Source organism: Bombina bombina, chromosome 11 (genome assembly GCF_027579735.1).
Source record: "Bombina bombina isolate aBomBom1 chromosome 11, aBomBom1.pri, whole genome shotgun sequence".
Taxonomy (NCBI): domain Eukaryota; kingdom Metazoa; phylum Chordata; class Amphibia; order Anura; family Bombinatoridae; genus Bombina; species Bombina bombina.
The window spans coordinates 81,682,786-81,704,683 of NC_069509.1; the positions used below are offsets into that span (position 1 = coordinate 81,682,786).

At 40.5% G+C, this 21,898-nt stretch overlaps 1 protein-coding gene across 4 annotated transcripts in view; it reads right to left on the minus strand.

The window, feature by feature from the left end:
- Window positions 1-4,636: 4,636 nt before the first annotated feature.
- The window catches only part of TOM1L2 (target of myb1 like 2 membrane trafficking protein), a 367,857-nt gene continuing 350,595 nt past the window's right edge, over window positions 4,637-21,898 (minus strand). For all 4 annotated transcript variants that reach the window (XM_053694561.1, XM_053694560.1, XM_053694559.1 and 1 more), the window contains one exon: window positions 4,637-6,560. In XM_053694561.1, coding sequence (XP_053550536.1) covers window positions 6,415-6,560 — 146 coding nt within the window. In that variant the 3' untranslated portion in view covers window positions 4,637-6,414. The remainder of the gene's footprint in view (window positions 6,561-21,898) is intronic.

Consider the following 21,898-nt stretch of genomic DNA (forward strand, 5'->3'; position numbering starts at 1 on the left):
TGAAACACAATTCAGAAATGCTTGAGCTTTCACTGGATTTACTGGGACATGGGAAAGAAAAAATCTCTTTGCAGGAGGTCTCATCTTGAAACCAATTCTGTACCCTTCTGAAACAATGTTCTGAATCCAAAGATTGTGAACAGAACTGATCCAAATTTCTTTGAAAAAACGTAACCTGCCCCCTACCAGCTGAACTGGAATGAGGGCCGTACCTTCATGTGAACTTAGAAGCAGGCTTTGCCTTTCTAGCAGGCTTGGATTTATTCCAGACTGGAGATGGTTTCCAAACTGAAACTGCTCCTGAGGACGAAGGATCAGGCTTTTGTTCTTTGTTGAAACGAAAGGAACGAAAACGATTGTTAGCCCTGTTTTTACCTTTAGACTTTTTATCCTGTGGTAAAAAAGTTCCTTTCCCACCAGTAACAGTTGAAATAATAGAATCCAACTGAGAACCAAATAATTTATTTCCCTGGAAAGAAATGGAAAGTAGAGTTGATTTAGAAGCCATATCAGCATTCCAAGTCTTAAGCCATAAAGCTCTTCTGGCTAAGATAGCCAGAGACATAAATCTAACATCAACTCTAATAATATCAAAAATGGCATCACAGATGAAATTATTAGCATGCTGGAGAAGAATAATAATATCATGAGAATCACGATTTGTTACTTGTTGCGCTAGAGTTTCCAACCAAAAAGTTGAAGCTGCAGCAACATCAGCCAATGATATAGCAGGTCTAAGAAGATTACCTGAACATAGATAAGCTTTTCTTAGAAAAGATTCAATTTTTCTATCTAAAGGATCCTTAAACGAGGTACCATCTGATGTAGGAATGGTAGTACGTTTAGCAAGGGTAGAAATAGCCCCATCAACTTTAGGGATTTTGTCCCAAAATTCTAATCTGTCAGGCGGAACAGGATATAATTGCTTAAAACGTTTAGAAGGAGTAAATGAATTACCCAATCTATCCCATTCCTTAGCAATTACTGCAGAAATAGCATTAGGAACAGGAAAGACTTCTGGAATAACCGCAGGAGCTTTAAAAACCTTATCCAAACGTATAGAATTAGTATCAAGAGGACTAGAATCCTCTATTTCTAAAGCAATTAGTACTTCTTTAAGTAAAGAGCGAATAAATTCCATCTTAAATAAATATGAAGATTTATCAGCATCAATCTCTGACACAGAATCCTCTGAACCAGAAGAGTCCAAAGAATCAGAATGATGGTGTTCATTTAAAAATTCATCTGTAGAGAGAGAAGATTTAAAAGACTTTTTACGTTTACTAGAAGGAGAAATAACAGACAAAGCCTTCTTTATGGATTCAGAAACAAAATCTCTTATGTTATCAGGAACATTCTGCACCTTAGATGTTGAGGGAACTGCAACAGGCAATGGTACATCACTAAAGGAAATATTATCTGCATTAACAAGTTTGTCATGACATTTAATACAAACAACAGCTGGAGGAATAGCTACCAAAAGTTTACAGCAGATACACTTAGCTTTGGTAGATCCAGCAGGCAGAGGTTTTCCTGTAGTATCTTCTGGCTCAGATGCAACGTGAGACATCTTGCAATATGTAAGAGAAAAAACAACATATAAAGCAAAATAGATCAAATTCCTTATAAGACAGTTTCAGGAATGGGAAAAAAATGCCAAACATCAAGCTTCTAGCAACCAGAAGCAAATGAAAAATGAGACTGAAATAATGTGGAGACAAAAGCGACGCCCATATTTTTTGGCGCCAAATAAGACGCCCACATTATTTGGCGCCTAAATGCTTTTGGCGCCAAAAATGACGCCACATCCGGAACGCCGACATTTTTGGCGCAAAATAACGTCAAAAAATGACGCAACTTCCGGCGACACGTATGACGCCGGAAACGGAAATGAATTTTTGCGCCAAAAAAGTCCGCGCCAAGAATGACGCAATAAAATAAAGCATTTTCAGCCCCCGCGAGCCTAACAGCCCACAGGGAAAAAAGTCAAATTTTTGAGGTAAGAAAAATATGATAATTAAAGCATAATCCCAAATATGAAACTGACTGTCTGGAAATAAGGAAAGTTGAACATTCTGAGTCAAGGCAAATAAATGTTTGAATACATATATTTAGAACTTTATAAATAAAGTGCCCAACCATAGCTTAGAGTGTCACAGAAAATAAGACTTACTTACCCCAGGACACTCATCTACATGTTTGTAGAAAGCCAAACCAGTACTGAAACGAGAATCAGTAGAGGTAATGGTATATATAAGAGTATATCGTCGATCTGAAAAGGGAGGTAAGAGATGAATCTCTACGACCGATAACAGAGAACCTTATGAAATAGACCCCGTAGAAGGAGATCACTGCATTCAATAGGCAATACTCTCCTCACATCCCTCTGACATTCACTGCACGCTGAGAGGAAAACCGGGCTCCAACTTGCTGCGGAGCGCATATCAACGTAGAATCTAGCACAAACTTACTTCACCACCTCCCTTGGAGGCAAAGTTTGTAAAACTGATTTGTGGGTGTGGTGAGGGGTGTATTTATAGGCATTTTAAGGTTTGGGAAACTTTGCCCCTCCTGGTAGGAATGTATATCCCATACGTCACTAGCTCATGGACTCTTGTTAATTACATGAAAGAAATACACATAGACCTGACTCATGGCAAATAAGTAAAATACATATATTTAAAACTTTATATTAATACATAAAGCGCCAAACCATAGCTGAGAGTGTCTTAAATAATGATACATACTTACCGAAAGACAGCCATCCACATATAGCAGATAGCCAAACCAGTACTGAAAACTATCAGCAGAGGTAATGGTATATAAGAGTTGATCGTCGATCTGAAAAGGGAGGTAGGAGATGAATCCCTACGACCGATAACAGAGAACCCTTGAAAAGATTTCCCGTGAGGGAAACCATAAAATCAATAGGCGATACTCTCTTCACATCCCTCTGACAAACACAGTACACAGAGGAATTGGGCTTCAGAATGCTTAGAAGCGCTCATCATTGAAGAAATCATGAAAATCAAGCACAAACTTACTTCAACACCTTCATAGGAGGCAAAGTTTCTAAAACTGAATTGTGGGTGTGGTGAGGGGGTGTATTTATAGGCATTTTGAGGTTTGGGAAACTTTGTCCCTCCTGGTAGGATTGTATATCCCATACGTCACTAGCTCATGGACTCTTGCCAATTACATGAAAGAAAGGAATTAGTTTCTTCAGACACCGAACTTCACCTCCTCCATTGATAGAGGCAAAGAGAATGACTGGAGATTATGGGTAGGGGAGTGACACTTAACAGCTTTGTTGTCGTGCTCTTTGCCTACTCCTGCCGGCCAGGAGTGATATTCCCACTAGTAATTGGAATGATGTTGTGGACTCTCCATGTCTTAGGAAAGAAAATATCTTATCCTTCAGTAATAAGATATTTGAAAAATGTCTGTTGCACTCAGAAACAAAGTAACAGTTGAGAAATTTCAAAAAAAGATAAAGGGAAACTAAGTAATAAAGTCTGTTGTGTATGTTACCTGGCTATGATGTACCTCAAAAGTGGTGTACCTACTAATAGCCTGTAGGCTATGTGAGTGCAAGAAATGGATGCACTTACCTCAGATGCAACCATTCTACCTTGCATATTAGCCACAGAAAAGACTGCTTCCGGTAGAGAACCCATCTATTGCTGTATACGTCACAGAAAACTTCAATTATGCTTACCTGATACTTTTCTTTTCTTCAGATGGAAAGAGTCCACAGCTGCATTAATTACTTTTGGGAAATAAGAACCTGGCCACCAGGAGGAGGCAAAGACACCCCAGCCAAAGGCTTAAATACTCCTCCCACTTCCCTCATCCCCCAGTCATTTTTTGCCTTTCGTCCCAGGAGGTTGGCAGAGAAGTGTCAGAAGTAAGTTTTCGTCTCTTATGGAGAGTAGTACTCTTCGACATGGGACGGGAGTTAAGTAATCCTGTCAGTATCTCAGTGAGGGCTTGGATGAAAGTTAGAGTCCAGAGATGCAGGAAGAGTCTTACTGCAAAACCATCCCGACTCATTTTAACAACTCCACAAGCAATTAGCGTTGTTGAACTTCGCTTTGCTGCCTGCTTTCTTCGCTCAAGTCCATGGCCGTGTGAAGTATATTGAGAACCCAACAGGAAGAGGCAATGGGACGGATGGTAGGCTTGTGACTAACCCCTTCACTGAAAGTAATTGTGTCAATACCCAATACTCCAATCTCCCCTCTGTCTCTTAGTAGCAGCTCTTTGAGGGGAAAATAGGCCTCAAATTCAATCTCGGGAACCCTCTCAACGAAGAATACTCCTAAGAAGGCAAAGAAAAGACTAGAATACCAGAGAGGTAACTGGGATTAAGTGCTCTCAGAGCTTTGGAAATATTTGCCTCCTTCTAGTGGCTACGAGTTGAAACCCAGGAGTAATATCTCATGGACTTCTTACCATCTTATGAAAGAAATACAAGATAAATACTAAAAGTGTCCTTCTGTACCATTAGTAGGTTAAGGGTATATTGGTTTGTATACATATATGCTTCAAATGTTTCCACCTGTAGCAATTTTATTTTTGGATTTTTTAAGTAAAATAAATTATCTTATTAAAACAATAATAAATATCCAAACACTTTTTTTTTTGTTATGGATTTATTTATATTTTTTACATATTTTCACTACAGTAGTACAGTTTAGCAAAACAAATTGATTTCCAACAGACAAAGGGAAGAATATTTTGGACGGATTAATAATTCTATAAATTTCATATACTCTTTAAAATATGTATACACCCACAGCTAAATCCAATAAAATTAAGGTGAAAAAAAAAATCAAATAAATATATTTCAAATTAAGAAACTACAATTAGTGTTTGTATGTATAAAATATAAAATAATTTAAGATAGCTAATATACATGTTAGTTGTAGTAGATGAAGGGAATTCTTGCTAGACCTGAGAGGCGTATAAGAGTTTTTAAATGCATTTACTAAACACCAGATGGTGGTTGAATTTGGACTAGAACTGCAGTGATGCTTTAACTGATGAGAAGTTCCAATGATTTCTTCAGATGTCTGCCTCTATCAATCTCATCTGGAGATTCTGCTCACTACAGAAACACATATACAAGGCTCCCCCAAAAAAGTCTGGTATCACCATGGTGATAACCTCAGATGTACAATAAAAACCCTTTCAGTGCTAGAAATAAAGTAACAGTTACAATTTGTAGGCAACTCTTTTCATGGACCCCTTATGTTCCCTTTGTGGTAAACTAGTACAAATGAAATATGGCACCCAAGGGACAAGACCTTAGGTAACTAAGAATTCATGTATTATCTACATGCTTTATCTTTGTAGTATTGTTATATGTATCTTGAATATCTTACATGTATTTCTGTCTAAACACTCTCCCATTTTTCCTGCATTTATGAACGCAAGCATCTATAAATGGAACACAACCAACCAAAGAAAAGGGTAATCCCTCCTACTTCCTGCTATATTATATATATGCAGGTAATGCATTACATGGTTGCATACTCATTCCTCCAGTCCAACTAAAGTAGCTGAGAGGTACGGAAGCTGTGCAAACATTGCATTTCTGGTATACATTACTAAATATATATATATATATATGTATATATAAGTAAACTTCAATTGTTTTCTAAAAGATGAGGCATGCAATGAAATTGCAGTAACCTGCAGAAGCAGAAAGGGTCATTTACAAGAGTTTTACAAGGCCCCCTCACCTAATGGCTCTTTCACAAAACACCACCATGGTACTGAGATTTCCAGAGGCCTAAGAGGCAAAGTTCTGTTGTCCTTTAACCACAGGAATTGGTCTAAAAAATATGCAATATTAACAGCCCCAATTACCATTAGTTGCTTTACAGGACAGCAGATTACATTCTCAAACCTGGGGTGTTATGTTCTTAGCAGAAGATGACACCTACAATAATTTGTTACCTTTGCGTGCATACACATTCAAGATGTGTATATACCTAAAACATATATCCCCAACTGACTAGAGCATTATACACATACATACTTGCTTATAGCCCTAAATACAGACTTTTCTTTCATACAACTATGTGCATACTGCGGCTTAGCTTTAGTTGCTATGGCCTGAGTATTTTGTATATAGATACGCATATCAATTCTCCTTGCCTGCAGTATCTGCGGTGTAACTAAAGTTCACAGGCAAGAGCTATAGCCGAGTGATGGGAACTACACTGTACTACCAATGTTTTTCACAAGCAGTAAGTGAAAGGCTGTAGTTTTGTTTTTCTCTTTCTTCAAGACCCTATTATGGGGGCTGAATGAGGGAAACAGGGAACTGTTAGTGCTGGGCCTGGCCTCTGCTGTCTGGGGGAATGTGATGGATACTGTACAGAAACACAAGGAGCACAAATCTATTTACAGAGCAAACAGTGTATCCTCAGTACGCTCCTGTTTCTTCTGGCCTGCAGGGTTGATGGATGGGATGGACTCCGTGGGCGGGGAAGGCAGGTCTGGTACCTTCTCTGCAGCTTTAGCTCGTTCTTCTAAGAACTTATCAAATTCTGTAAATATCAAAAGAAAAGCACATCATTATTTTCATGTGAATTCCAAGATCTGGGTTTTCAATTACATTTTAATTATACTCCCTTATCTAACACATGTATTAATAATCAATTTGGTCATAATCTGGTTGATAACCTAAGTTTGATCAGTGGATTTTTAGTTTCTTGCCACTTAAAGTAGGTAGAAACTTATCCAAAAGTACACTTCTTTCCCCTATTTATACCCTTTCTATTATTATTATCAGGTATTTGTAGAGCGCCAACAGATTCTGCAGCGCTATAAACAAAGGCAGTATCAGTGGCGTATTTAGGTTTTGTGCCGCCCCCGGGGCACTCATAATTCTCCTGCCCCCCCCAGGTTTAAGTCCTTTTTTCCCTTTAATATTTTTTTGGGTCAGTGTTTAAAAATTGTCATAACAATTCAAAAGAAAATGGGCTAGCAAAACGCTTGCATAAAGGTGGGTTGAATTGCATGCATCTCATACTATTTTCTCCCTGAGAGAAGGGAGAGAAAAAAAGGGGAGGGGAGAAAAGGGAGGGAAAGGAAAGAAGGAAGGGAGGGAGAGAGAAAGAAGAAAAAAAGGGGGGAGGGAGGGGAGGAAAAGATGGGAAGCAAAGAAAGGAGTGAAAGAAGGGAGCAAGGGAGGGAGTTGAGAGAAAGAAGGGAGGGAGGGAAAGAAAGAAAGAAAGGAGGGAGGGAAGAAAGAAATAAAGGAGGGAAAGAAAGAAAGAAAGAAAGAAAGAAAGAAGGGAGGGAGGAAGGGAGGGAGAAAGGGAAAGGAGAGAAAGAAGAGGAAGGAAGGGAAAGAAGAATACACTTTGAAACAATCATTGCCCTTCACATTGAACAACATACAGTAATTACCATCATTCAAGTAATGAAACTTTTTAAGTGTTCATTTACTATTTACTCTATGGGTTCATGAATGCAGAGAAAGCTAGATATTAGTAGCTAACATACATTAGCGCTGAGAGTTTATGATTAGACACCACAAGCTGATCTAAGTAGTGCACATACGCATGCAGTCTGTTAGTTACTAAGACCTGCAATAAGCACTGCGCTTGCAGAACCACCACAGCTGATAAGGGGAGGCAGCATATCGGCACAAGGCTTTCTCCTCCAGCCTCACCTTGTAAGCATATCCCGGGGCAAGTTTCTCACCAAGAACTCTTCCACTGCAAAAATGCCAGCGGCTCTAAATGAAACAACGGTTTAAAGGAGCACTGCCTGTGAAGAGCGACCTTAATCAGTGCGCATGCCTGGTCTTCTCTGTAAAATCCTGCACTTTATCGCTCACTGTACTGTGTGCTGACTTTTAGAGAGAGGATAGGGCAGATGTGCTGCCCCTCCCAAATCTGCTGCCCTAGGCACCAGCCTTTTTGGCCTAGGCCATAATACGCCTCTGGGCGGTATGCAAGATAGCATTTATAGGGGGTCAAATGGGTAGAGGTCCCTGCCGAGAGTTGCATTGTTGCTATCAGCTCTTATTCAGGTGATCTACAAACAGCTGGGCTCAAAAGCTTACATGCTAAGGGGTTCAAGGGGATAGCAGTGGAGTTAGGAAAGGTTAGTGTAGGTTGTATGCATCCCTGAATAGTACAGTCTTTAGGGAGAGTCTTGTGGAGCGAGGCAGAGCGTTCCACAAGATGGGATCCAGTCTGGAGAAGTCTTGTAAACGGGAATGTGAGGAGGTAACAAGAGAGGAGGAGAGTAGGAGATTGTGGGCAGAGAGCGAAGGGGTCGGTCGGGAGAGTATCTGAAGACAAGGTCTGAGATGTAGGGGGGAGCAGTGCAGTTGAGGGCTTTGTATGTCAGAGTGAGAATTTTGTGTTTAAGCATGGAGGCAAGAGGAAGCCAGTGAAGGGATTGGCAGAGAGGTGAAGCAGATGAATTATGCTTATTTTAACTCCAAGGTAGGACTTATTTTGAGATACAAGGAGAAAGTAAACTGTCCCCAACAATAAGCACACATTAAGATATATTTCAAATATAAATTTGGAATTCTGTTATTCTGTAAGGCCATAGGATATTTACTGGTTACCAATGCAAATTATATGAAGGGATAGATACAGAGAAAACATATTTGTCTAGGACTGAGGAAATGCTTTCTCCAAGATCTTGCTGCCAAATGCTTCCTACAAAGAAGCAAACACACTGAATTGGTACACTTAATAAATGTAAACAAAAAGTGACAAAGGCGTGTTGGCACCACTGTACCACTAAGACTTAAATGTGGTCCATGAAAAACCAATGGCTCTGGTAGAAAGCATCATAACCTTAAACACTGGGGATTTCCACCCAAACTTGTAGGTCATAAGGATAGCTGGAAAAAGTCAACTGGTTCTTGAAGTTTTCTTTCCCTTTGTGGAACCAGAAAATTGAGGGGGAAAGGCAATAAGCCTTCAATATCCTGTTTGCAATGGTTTCCAAATATTATTTAAGGACTTTTACTACATTAAAGGAATATTCTATTCAAAATTAAGCTTTCATGATTCACATAGAGCAGCAATTTTAAGCAACTTTCTTTTTTTTTTTCATTAACTTTATTTTACAAAGATGAAACAAAGAAAAAACAACAACATAAAGCAAAAACATATTACAAAACATAAAAACAAACAACATAGTCATAGTCATCAAAGATTTGTTGGTGGTATTCCAAGAAACAACAAAATGAAAAAAAAAAAAAAAAATACCTCATTCATAGCCCTCCAATTCCATACTTAAATTAAACTGATCCCTCCTTGCCTCTCCTCTCTTTGTGTCTGCGAGAAGGAAAGAAAAAAAAAAAAAAAAGGGGAAATCCTCTGTCCTCCACCTATTCCTCCCTCTCTCCCTCCCTAATTCAGCTTCATATTAACAATTTGTTCTATATAAAGTACAACCTCATTACCCTGGGAGCATACAAAATCTTTCCACGTCTTATAGAATTTTTTTCCCTGTCGTCCCCCCTAATTTAAGTTCATAGGCCGCTTTAATTGCCGAGTCGAGTAACAATTTCTTTGCTTCTGAAACAGAAGGTATTTTAAAGGTAACCCAATTCTTAAAGATAAGTGTCCTAACAATTATTATTGCTGATAATATAAAGTTCACATTACTATCCCAAGAAGTATGGGTCATCAGAAAAAGAACAGAGTTTTTCGTCAACTGTATTCTCCTTTTTACTATATTTGAGAGAAAATATTCCATCTTTGACCAGAACTGATTTAACTTAGGGCAATCCCATAGCAAGTGGGCTAAATCTGGATCGTGGAGACAACATTTAGGACAAGAATTAGACACAGTTTTATTCCATTTGGCCACTCTGCGTGGGATTAAATAATCCCTATGTATTACTCTAAATTGGGATTCTCTATAATAGGATGCGGAAAAAAGGTTTTGGGTTGTGTTTAAACTTTTTAACAATGTTTTATCTAAGTCAGCTGACTCCACCATTGTTACCCAACCAGATACCAATTCTGACACTAAAGAAATTTCTTCTAAGGATAGCAAAAATTTATAGATTAAAGACAATGAACCTTTCCCTATTTTTACTGCATCAAGAAGAGGATGACGTCCCCAAATCTGGGGATCTAAGTTTATTAACTTAAGAATATAATTTTTGACTTGTATGATGAAAAATAAGTGTTTTCTTTGTACTGCAGGGAAGTTTTCTTGAAATTTTTCAAACGTGTAAAGTTTACCCGAATTGGTGTTGCAGAAGTCCCTCACCATCAATGTTTTTTTTGGCGACCATCTTTTAAAGATGTCTACCGAGTTACCTAAAGGGAAGTGAGTGTTACCACCTATCGGTAACCACTTTGAAATATTTTGCATCGTACCCATACGCTTAGAAAGATTTCTCCAGACCTTATTTGATGCAAACATAACATAGTTTAAGGAAAGCGGGAAACACACCTGATTCTCTAAGACCTCGTCAGAATATAGAAAGGATCTTGATAGCCAATCCATAGGGGATCGTAAAATAGAAGCATGATTATACCATTCTAAATTTGGAAGAGCTAGCCCTCCTTTATCATAAGGTTGATATAGCTTGGCTAGTTTCATTCTTGGTTTTCTCCCACTCCATAAAAAAAATTCTCAATGATTGATTGAAGTGCCAAAGATCATTTTTATTTATCAAAAAGGGAAGCATCCTTAGGGTATAAAGAATTTTAGGGATAATAAACATTTTAAAAAAAGCTATCTTACCCAAAAGGGAGACCGGAAGCAATGACCACGATTTCAGTTTATCTATACTATCTCCTAGAATTGTTGAAAAATTATCTTTGTACCAATCAGCTGAATTTGCAGAGATTTTTAACCCCAAATACTCTAATGTTTTAGTTTCTATAAACTGATAGGGCTGTGAACCCTCTGGGTTTTGTTTAAGCCACAGGATTTTAGATTTTGTGAAATTGGTTTTATAGCCTGAAACTGCACTATATTGGTCAAGTAGGTTCACGACCGCATCAATTTGATTCTTTGGATCCGCAACAAAGAGCAAAAGCTCATCCGCGAATAAGGCCGTTTTAAATCTTGCCTGACCAATGTTGATTCCGATCAACAATTTCCTCAATCTAATGGCTAAGGGCTCCATTATCAAGTCAAATAAAAGGGGGGACATCGGACAACCCTGACGGGTCCCTCTTGTTAATGTGAAAGAGTCTGAGATACAGTTATTGATCAATATAGAGGCTTTAATATCTGAATAGACTTTAACAATAAATTCTTTAAAATAGCCTACGAATCCAAATCTCTCCAGAACCTGGATCAAGAAGGGCCACTCTACCCTGCAACTTTCTAATTTACTCCTATTATCAATTTTTCTTTGTTCTCTTGGTATCTTTATTTGAAAAAGCAAGAATGTAAGCATATGAGCATTCCCATTTTTGGTTCAGAACCTAGGTAGCACTTTCTGATTGGTGTCTAAATGTAGCCACCAATTAGCAAGAGCTACCCAGGTGCTGAATCAAAAATGGGCCAGCTCCTTAGCTTACATTCAAATAAAGATACCAAAAGAACGAAGGCAATTTGATAATAGGAGTAAATCAGAAAGTTGCTTAAAATTGCATGCTCTGAATCATGAGTTTAATTTTGACTATACTATTCATTTAAGTTTGCAGAACAGTCTCCCCCTTCCTAGAATAAGGAGAGAATAAGAGGACAAAATGTGAGACTACGTATTCTGAGACTAAATTAACTCAGGAAGAAAGCAAGACAATGCCCTCAAAACCACCTTATTTTGAAACCAAGTTTGGAAGAATAGGGTCTCAAAGTTTGACACTGTTCTAGATGTGGAGAAGCTTATGGCAAAAACTGTGCTGAATCTCAACAACAGATTTTAAGAAGACTGCAACACTTGAAAATAGGTCAAGTTATTTCCAGAACCTGAAATAATGTCAAAACATCTTCAGATGGAGGGATTGAAAAAAAATATGGAAAATTGCAAATGAAGACAAAATAAAAGAAGAAGAATCCTCTAATAGTGCTGCTGCTTGTGCCCTCAGCTGCTCTAAACCAATCAAAACCACACTGAAGGTGCAACAGAGTCACAATCAGCAATAGGGTACAATATTAATAGCAATAAAAAAAAGTTGTGTGAACAGAATAGAACAGGGAGAAGAAACTGCTCACTTGTTTCAGAAAACCTATAATTCCTTCTAAACTGAAGCCCAATCCCAGAAACTGTTTATTCTGTAATGATGAATAGTTTCCCAATAAATGGAAAGTGCACACACAATTGACAGTTTTGAGTTGCTGAAATAAACACTCATTTTATTTGTGATTACTATTTCCGATGTGAGTAGGCAATGATGGTTGCATTCCGTTGACATATTGGATTGTTGTCTCCCCCCCCCATTGCTTTTAGTATGGTACCCTATAGAGGATTGCATACCAGTTGTACCTTTGGTAAAGAATTAGCTTCTTCTGAAACAAAACTAAAAGAGCAGAGACTTGAACTTTCAGAGAACGGAAAGCTAAACTGACAATGTACACCACTCTCAGGACTCTAGCAGATATGCCACTACTAATGATCAGAAGACACAGCACCATCACTGTCACAGTAAGGGCTAAGCTAGGAATTGTCTTGCTAACAGTCAGCTAACCCTGCTCTGAACTTTACTGTGACCAATATCAGTCTTCATTTTAATATAATGACTAAACTACCTGAGAATTATTCCAGACTGATCTCCGTTGCCTGCTTACACCTGCACAACAAAACTGCTTCTAGTGATCACTATCAGCTGGACTTGATGTTCTTATTACCAACCTATATAAACCTGCCTATATCCTCTTTGCTCCAATGTACATGAATTCCTGGTTTTCAGCCGGTTGAAGCTCCTTTTCATTTGTTTAAAAATATAATTTCCAGTGACCTTTCTAGCTTCCATTCTTCTTTATCCTACTTTCTGAGCCTGATTTGGTGCTGTGCTCCTTTGAGTTCCTGTGTATCTGTTGCCCTAGGATACAGCCCGGCTTCTACCTCTGCATTTATGCATCTACTATTCTGAGGATCCCCTATTGGTAAACACTTATATGCACCTCCCTACTATTTGGGCTTGGGCCAGCATATATTGTACCTAACTAAGTAATTCAGCCAAAATTTCCCAATTTCAGTATGCCCTAGCTGTCACTGGTTTATGGACCTAAAGTATGATGGAAATTGTTTGAAAACCACTTATTCGTCAAAATCAATAATTTGGTAACCAAGTCAGAAGGGTTTGATAAGATCTGGACCTCAAAACAGAAGACTTGGGAAGTAGCTTGTGATTCTGTCCTGTCATAATAATTGTATACGATAGTCATATTTTGGCCTGAGCCATCATACTGGTGTTCTTTGTCTTTTCTGTTATACTAAATTACTTTAGGAAGGGGAGCAGTTGGAGTAATTGTGTATAATGGTAATTACCATTGCATCTTTTGCAAATGGTAGAGGATTCCTGCTTCTAGCACAATACTTGGCGACAGTATTTTTTAGGACAACATTTATTGCTGGGCTTCTTTTTCCAGGAGGAATGACTCCATGAAATGAAGAAAGATTTCAAAGCTTGTTTAGCAGTCTCAAGTAGAACAAAACAGACAGGTTTTTATCTTATAAAATGTAAAGTTTGTAATAAAATCCCTATACTTGCAAAGAAACTGGAGAGATGACTGGTCTAGGAAGCCCTGAATAACTATCCAAAAACCCTTTACTTCACAACATCAATGAGAACCTGAGAAAAGAAAAAAAAGTTGGAGTATTTTATAACTACTGGAAACAGTAGTACCCAGAGAGCTCCCAAAGTAAGAGACAGACCCTACCATCTTAAGCATTAAACTTCCTTGGACTTATCTTGAGGCACCTTCTTGTAAGAGTAATAACTATACTGTATAGAAGCATTTATCATTGCTTAAAAAGTTGCTACAGAAGAGAGGATGCATGTTTCTAGTGAAACCAGATATGGGCTTGCTTTTTATAAGAAAAGAACTATTACCAATTGTGCCAGATTACATATGGTGAAAAACAGAATTTATGCTTACCTGATAAATTACTTTCTCCAACGGTGTGTCCGGTCCACGGCGTCATCCTTACTTGTGGGAATATCTCTTCCCCAACAGGAAATGGCAAAGAGTCCCAGCAAAGCTGGCCATATAGTCCCTCCTAGGCTCCACCCACCCCAGTCATTCGACCGACGGACAGGAGGAAAAAATAGGAGAAACCATAGGGTGTCGTGGTGACTGTAGTTAAAGAAAATAATTCATCGGACCCGATTAAAAAACCAGGGCGGGCCGTGGACCGGACACACCGTTGGAGAAAGTAATTTATCAGGTAAGCATAAATTCTGTTTTCTCCAACATTGGTGTGTCCGGTCCACGGCGTCATCCTTACTTGTGGGAACCAATACCAAAGCTTTAGGACACGGATGAAGGGAGGGAGCAAATCAGGTCACCTAAACGGAAGGCACCACGGCTTGCAAAACCTTTCTCCCAAAAATAGCCTCTGAAGAAGCAAAAGTATCAAATTTGTAAAATTTGGCAAAAGTGTGCAGTGAAGACCAAGTCGCTGCCTTACATATCTGATCAACAGAAGCCTCGTTCTTGAAGGCCCATGTGGAAGCTACAGCCCTAGTGGAGTGAGCTGTGATTCTTTCAGGAGGCTGCCGTCCGGCAGTCTCATAAGCCAATCGGATGATGCTTTTAAGCCAAAAGGAAAGAGGTAGAAGTTGCTTTTTGACCTCTCCTTTTACCAGAATAGACGACAAACAGAGAAGAAGTTTGTCTGAACTCTTTTGTAGCTTCTAAGTAGAACTTTAGAGCACGGACTACATCTAAATTGTGTAGCAAATGTTCCTTCTTTGAAACTGGATTCGGACACAAAGAAGGTACAACTATCTCCTGATTAATATTTTTGTTGGAAACAACCTTTGGTAGAAAACCAGGCTTAGTACGCAGAACAACCTTATCTGAATGGAACACCAGATAGGGTGGAGTACACTGTAGAGCAGATAACTCAGAAACTCTTCTAGCAGAAGAAATAGCAATCAAAAACAAAACTTTCCAAGATAACAACTTAATATCTATGGAATGTAAAGGTTCAAACGGAACCCCTTGAAGAACTGAAAGAACTAGATTTAAACTCCAGGGAGGAGTCAAAGGTCTGTAAACAGGCTTGATCCTGACCAAAGCCTGAACAAATGCTTGAACATCTGGCACAACTGCCAGTCATTTGTGTAGTAGGACAGATAAAGCAGAAATCTGTCCCTTTAGAGAACTCGCAGATAATCCTTTATCCAAACCTTCTTGTAGAAAGGAAAGAATCCTAGGAATCTTTATCTTATCCTATGGGAATCCCTTGGATTCACACCAGCAGATATATCTTTTCCATATCTTATGGTAAATCTTTCTAGTTACCGGTTTTCTGGCTTGAACCAGAGTATCTATCACGGAATCTGAAAACCCACGCTTTGATAGAATCAAGCGTTCAATCTCCAAGCCGTCAGCTGGAGGGAGACCAGATTTGGATGTTCGAATGGACCTTGAACAAGAAGGTCCTGTCTCAAAGGTAGCTTCCATGGTGGAAGCGATGACATATTCACCAGGTCTGCATACCAAGTCCTGCATGGCCACGCAGGAGCTATCAAGATCACCGAGGCCCTCTCCTGTTTGATCCTGGCTACCAGCCTGGGAATGAGAGGAAACGGTGGAAACACATAAGCTAGGGTGAAGGTCCAAGGCGCTACTAGTGCATCCACTAGAGTCGCCTTGGGATCCCTGCAAGGAACCTTGAAGTTCTGACGAGACGCCATCAGATCCATATCTGGAATGCCCCATAGTTGCGTCAACTGGGCAAAGATCTCCGGGTGGAGTTTCCACTCCCCCGGATGGAATGTCTGACGACTCAAATAATCCGCTTCCCAGTTTTCCACACCTGGAATGTGGATCGCAGATAGGTGGCAGGAGTGACTCTCCGCCCATTGTATTATTTTGGTCACTTCTTTCATCGCCAGGGAACTCCTTGTTCCCCCCTGATGATTGAGATACGCAACAGTCGTCATGTTGTCTGATTGGAATCTTATGAATCTGGCCTTTGCTAACTGAGGCCAAGCCCTGAGAGCATTGAATATCGCTCTTAGTTCCAGAATGTTTATCGGGAGAAGAGACTCTTCCCGAGATCACAGTCCCTGAGCTTTCAGGGATTCCCAGACCGCGCCCCAGCCCACTAGGCTGGCGTCGGTCGTGACGATGACCCACTCTGGACTGCGGAAGCTCATTCCCTGGGATAGGTGATCCTGGGTTAGCCACCAACGCAGTGAGTCTCTGGTCTTCTGATCTACTTGAATCACTGGAGACAAGTCTGTATAGTCCCCATTCCACTGTTTCAGCATGCACAGTTGTAATGGTCTTAGATGAATTCGTGCAAAAGGAACTATGTCCATTGCCGCAACCATCAAACCTACTACTTCCATGCACTGAGCTACGGAAGGACGAGGAATAGAATGAAGAACTTGACAAGCGTTTAGAAGTTTTGACTTTCTGACTTCTGTCAAGAAAATCCTCATTTCTAAGGAATCTATTATTGTTCCCAAGAAGGGAACTCTTGTTGACGGAGACAGGGAACTTTTTTCTATGTTCACCTTCCATCCGTGAGATCTGAGAAAGGCTAGAACGATGTCTGAGTGAGCCTTTGCCTTTGAAAGAGACGACGCTTGTACTAGAATGTCGTCCAAGTACGGTACTACTGCAATGCCCCTTGGTCTTAGAACCGCTAGAAGGGATCCGAGTACCTTTGTGAAAATCCTTGGAGCAGTGGCTAACCCGAATGGGAGTGCCACAAACTGGTAATGTTTGTCCAGAAAGGCGAACCTTAGGAACTGATGATGTTCTTTGTGGATAGGGATATGTAGATACGCATCCTTTAGATCCACGGTAGTCATAAATTGACCTTCCTGAATTTTGGGTAGAATCGTTCGAATGGTTTCCATCTTGAACGATGGTACTCTGAGAAATTTGTTTAGGATCTTTAAATCCAGGATTGGTCTGAAAGTTCCCTCTTTTTTGGGAACTACAAACAGATTTGAGTAAAATCCCATTCCTTGTTCCGCCGTTGGAACTGGGTGTATCACCCCCATCTTCAACAGGTCTTCTACACAATGTAAGAATGCCTGTCTCTTTATTTGGTTTGAGGATAAGTGAGACATGTGGAACCTTCCCCTTGGGGGTAGTTCCTTGAATTCCAGAAGATAACCCTGAGAAACTATTTCTAGCGTCCAGGGATCCTGAACATCTCTTGCCCAAGCCTGAGCAAAGAGAGAGAGTCTGCCCCCCACTAGATCCGGTCCCGGATCGGGGGCTACTCCTTCATGCTGTTTTGTTAGCAGCGGCAGGCTTCTTGGCCTGCTTACCCTTGTTCCAGCCTTGCATCGGTTTCCAGGCTGGTTTGGTCTGTGAGGTATTACCCTCTTGCTTAGAGGATGCAGAATTAGAGCCCGGTCCGTTCCTGAAATTACGAAAGGAACGAAAATTAGACTTATTCTTGGCTTTGAAAGGCCTATCTTGTGGGAGGGCGTGGCCCTTTCCCCCAGTGATGTCTGAGATAATCTCTTTCAATTCTGGCCCAAAGAGAGTTTTACCCTTGAAGGGGATATTACGCAATTTTGTCTTGGATGATACATCCGCTGACCAAGACTTTAGCCAAAGCGCTCTGCGCACCACAATTGCAAACCCTGAATTTTTCGCCGCTAATCTAGCTATTTGCAAAGCGGCATCTAAAATAAAGGAGTTAGCCAACTTAAGTGCGTGAACTCTGTCCATAACCTCCTCATATGGAGTCTCTCTACTGAGCGACTTTTCTAGTTCCTCGAACCAGAACCACGCTGCTGTAGTGACAGGAACAATGCACGAAATGGGTTGAAGAAGGTAACCTTGCTGTATAAAAATCTTTTTAAGCAAACCCTCCAATTTTTTATCCATAGGATCTTTGAAAGCACAATTATCCTCAATAGGAATAGTAGTGCGCTTGTTTAGAGTAGAAACTGCCCCCTCGACCTTAGGGACTGTCTGCCATAAGTCCTTTCTGGGGTCGACCATAGGAAATAATTTCTTAAAAATAGGAGGGGGAACAAAAGGTATGCCGGGCTTCTCCCATTCCTTATTCACTATGTCCGCCACCCGCTTGGGTATAGGAAAAGCGTCGGGGTGCACCGGAACCTCTAGGAACTTGTCCATCTTGCAGAATTTTTCTGGAATGATCAGGTTGTCACAATCATCCAGAGTAGATAACACCTCCTTAAGCAGAGCTAATTTAAATTTAAATGTCACAACATCAGGTTCAGCCTGTTGGGAAATTTTTCCTGAATCTGAAATTTCCCCATCTGACAAAACCTCCCTCATAGCCCCTTCAGATTGGTGTGAGGGTATGACAGAACAATTATCATCAGCGCCCTCCTGCTCTTCAGTGTTTAAAACAGAGCAATCGCGCTTTCTCTGATATGCAGGCATTTTGGATAAAATATTTGCTATGGAGTTATCCATTACAGCCGTCAATTGTTGCATGGTAATAAGCATTGGCGCGCTAGAAGTACTAGGGGCCTCCTGCGTGGGCAAAACTGGTGTAGACACAGAAGGAGATGATGTAGAACCATGTCTACTCCCTTCATCTGAAGAATCATCTTGGGCAACTTCATTATCTGTGACAGTACTGTCCTTACTTTGTTTGGACGCTTTGGCACAATTATCACATAATTTAGAAGGGGGAGACACATTGACTTTCATACATATAGAACATAGCTTATCTGAAGGCACAGACATGTTAAACAGGCTTAAACTTGTCAGTAAAACACAAAAACCGTTTTAAAACAAAACCGTTACTGTCTCTTTAAATTTTAAACAGAGCACACTTTATTACTGAATATGTGAAAAAATATGAAGGAATCGTTAAAAAATTACCAAAATTACACCACAGTGTCATAAAGCATTAAAAGTATTGAACACCAATTTTCAGAGCCTTAAAATAACGAAACCGGAGCCGGTTACAGTTTTAACCCCTCTACAGTCCCAGCTACAGCCTTTGCTGCGACTCTACCAAGCCCAGAGGGGAATACGATACCAAATGACGCCTTCTAGGAACTTTTCCAACTATTTTCAGGTCCTCACACATGCATCTGCATGTCTTGCTCTCAAAAACAACTGCGCAGTAATGGCGTGAAAATGAGGCTCAGCCTACAACTGGGAAGGCCCTTCCTGACTGGAAAAGGTGTCTAACATAGTGCCTGACGTTAAAAAACGTTGCCCAGAGATCTCTCCTCACCCAGTTTCAGGGCGCCTGCACCAAATATATTTGGCAGAATAAACCTCCGCGAGTAGCTCATAAATTCCTGCAGTACCCCAAAATGCACGGGGGGGTGGCCTCCCCATCTATATCCAGGTATTATGAGGCTGCTATGCTAACGCACATTACCCAATGGGGGGTAAAGGACTCTGATAGTAGATGGAGGTCGATTGAACAGGCCTCCCTACCTTTTAACCTCACCCTGAGGGACCTGATATGGACCCCTCCACATTGTCGGAGATCCTTGGGGATAGAGAATCAGATAATCCAAGAATGCCTAACTGCCTGGGAGCAATTGAGACACTGCCCCCGGGTGGCTCCCCACCCTTCCCCCATCACTACACTAAATGGCCTTCTCTCTGGCCTTCAGGATTCTCACCCCTTGACGTGGCTGAGACTGGGTGTCTCGAGAGTGGCAGATTTATGGCCCTCTTCTCCTGGTGATTCGTTCGTGCCTTTGGCCCAAATAGGTGACTCATCGCCCCCCCCCGCCTTACATGCGATTCGAATATGTTAGGGTTCTCAGCTTTCTGACCAGCTTGGGGTTCAAACCATCTCTAGCCCGGCCTTTAACCATCTGGGAAGCCAAGTGGCAACAGGGACTGAGGCTGGGCAAACCACTATCTTTCCATTACTCTATCATGGAGGGTGCAGTCCCTATAGATAAGGCACTGCACATCTCTAAATGGGAGCAGAAACTTGAGTTCACTGCCCCCACTAAAGAATGGCACCGTACACTACTTCTCACAAATAAAACCCTTCATTGTGTTACTATGCGCGAGACCTTCATTAAATTGCTTACACAATGGTATTTTGCGCCTACTAGATTAGCAGCAATTTTCCCTGAGACATCCCCGATCTGTTGGAGAGGATGCGGCGTGGTAGGAGACATGACGCACATTTGGTGGTCTTGCCCTAAGTTGAGGCCCATCTGGGACAGGTGCTTCTCGACCTTGTTGCATATGGGTATTTCTCTCCCCCGCACCCCAGAAGTTGCCTTACTCCACGTGGGTACTTGCAAACTCCCCAGACACTATGCTTCATTAAGCATCTATCTCCTCTCAGCTGTCAAACTTAACATAGCCAAAGCTTGGAAAAGAATTAACCCCCCATCTTGGTCTGACATTTCCCAAACCATGGCCTATATCTACACCATGGAAAAGCCTATCAATTACTCCAAAGATAGAGTTGACTTCTTTGAACTAATTTGGGCAGAATGGAAGAATAGGATTGACACGACATGGCTCCCTAGCTTTGAGACTTAAGTCAGAGTATCTTTACCCAGTAGAATCGGTACGCCATCCCACAACTACTCAGATTTAACTAGCGTCCATTGTAGGTTCATATCCGTCTCCTTAAGACCCGCTTCCCCTCCCCCCCCCTCTCCCCTTGGATGATCCCCCCCCTTTTTTTATCCCTTATTACTCATCATAGACTCAAGTGAACAATCTTGTTACTCCCTTATATCAGATACGGAGGTGTTTATGTTATTAAGATTTCTTGTCGCATGCTGTGTGATTACCTATGTATCCATTACTTATGTTTATCGCTAGAGTAGTACGCTTTGGTCGTACTAATGCTGTACTTGTTTATTTTATTTGAAAAACTAATAAAATATATCTTAAAAAAAAAAAAAAAAAAAAGTTCCCCAAGTTTATAAATGTGAAAAACCAGCATAAACATGTATAAAATGCCCAAATAAAGCAATCGATTTTGCCCATAAAAGTGTCTACCAGTTTTATAGCCCATATTAAGCCCTTTATTCTGCTTGAGACTAAGAAAATGGCTTACCGGTCCCCATGAGGGGAAATGACAGCCTTCCAGCATTACACAGTCTTGTTAGAAATATGGCTAGTCATACCTTAAGCAGAAAAGTCTGCTGTTTCCCCCAACTGAAGTTACTTCATCTCAACAGTCCTATGTGGAAACAGCAAAGGATTTTAGTTACTGTCTGCTAAAATTATCTTCCTCTCACAAACAGAATTCTTCATCTTTTTCTGTTTCAGAGTAAATAGTACATACCAGTACTATTTTAAAATAACAAACTCTTGATAGTAGAATAAAAAACTACAACTAAACACCACATACTCTTAACCATCTCCGTGGAGATGTTGCCTGTGCAACGGCAAAGAGAATGACTGGGGTGGGCGGAGCCTAAGAGGGACTATATGGCCAGCTTTGCTGGGACTCTTTGCCATTTCCTGTTGGGGAAGAGATATTCCCACAAGTAAGGATGACGCCGTGGACCGGACACACCAATGTTGGAGAAATAAATCTTTAGCTCATAGGGAATATCCATATGCAAACCTGTGGAAGATTTTAAGCCATAGAGCTTTGTGATCCTAAACAGAGAAGCCTGTAGTCAGAGCCTCTATGGTTATATTGCATTTGGCTGCTGACTGCACATAAATAATTTAAGTAGAGCTAGCTTATCCAAAATCTGTTTGAAAGGAGTAGGGAGAAGAAATACATTCCTGAAGATGCAGGTCATCAAGAAGGGATAAATAGCTTATTTATAAATGGAATCCACCATTAGAACCAACCTTCAAA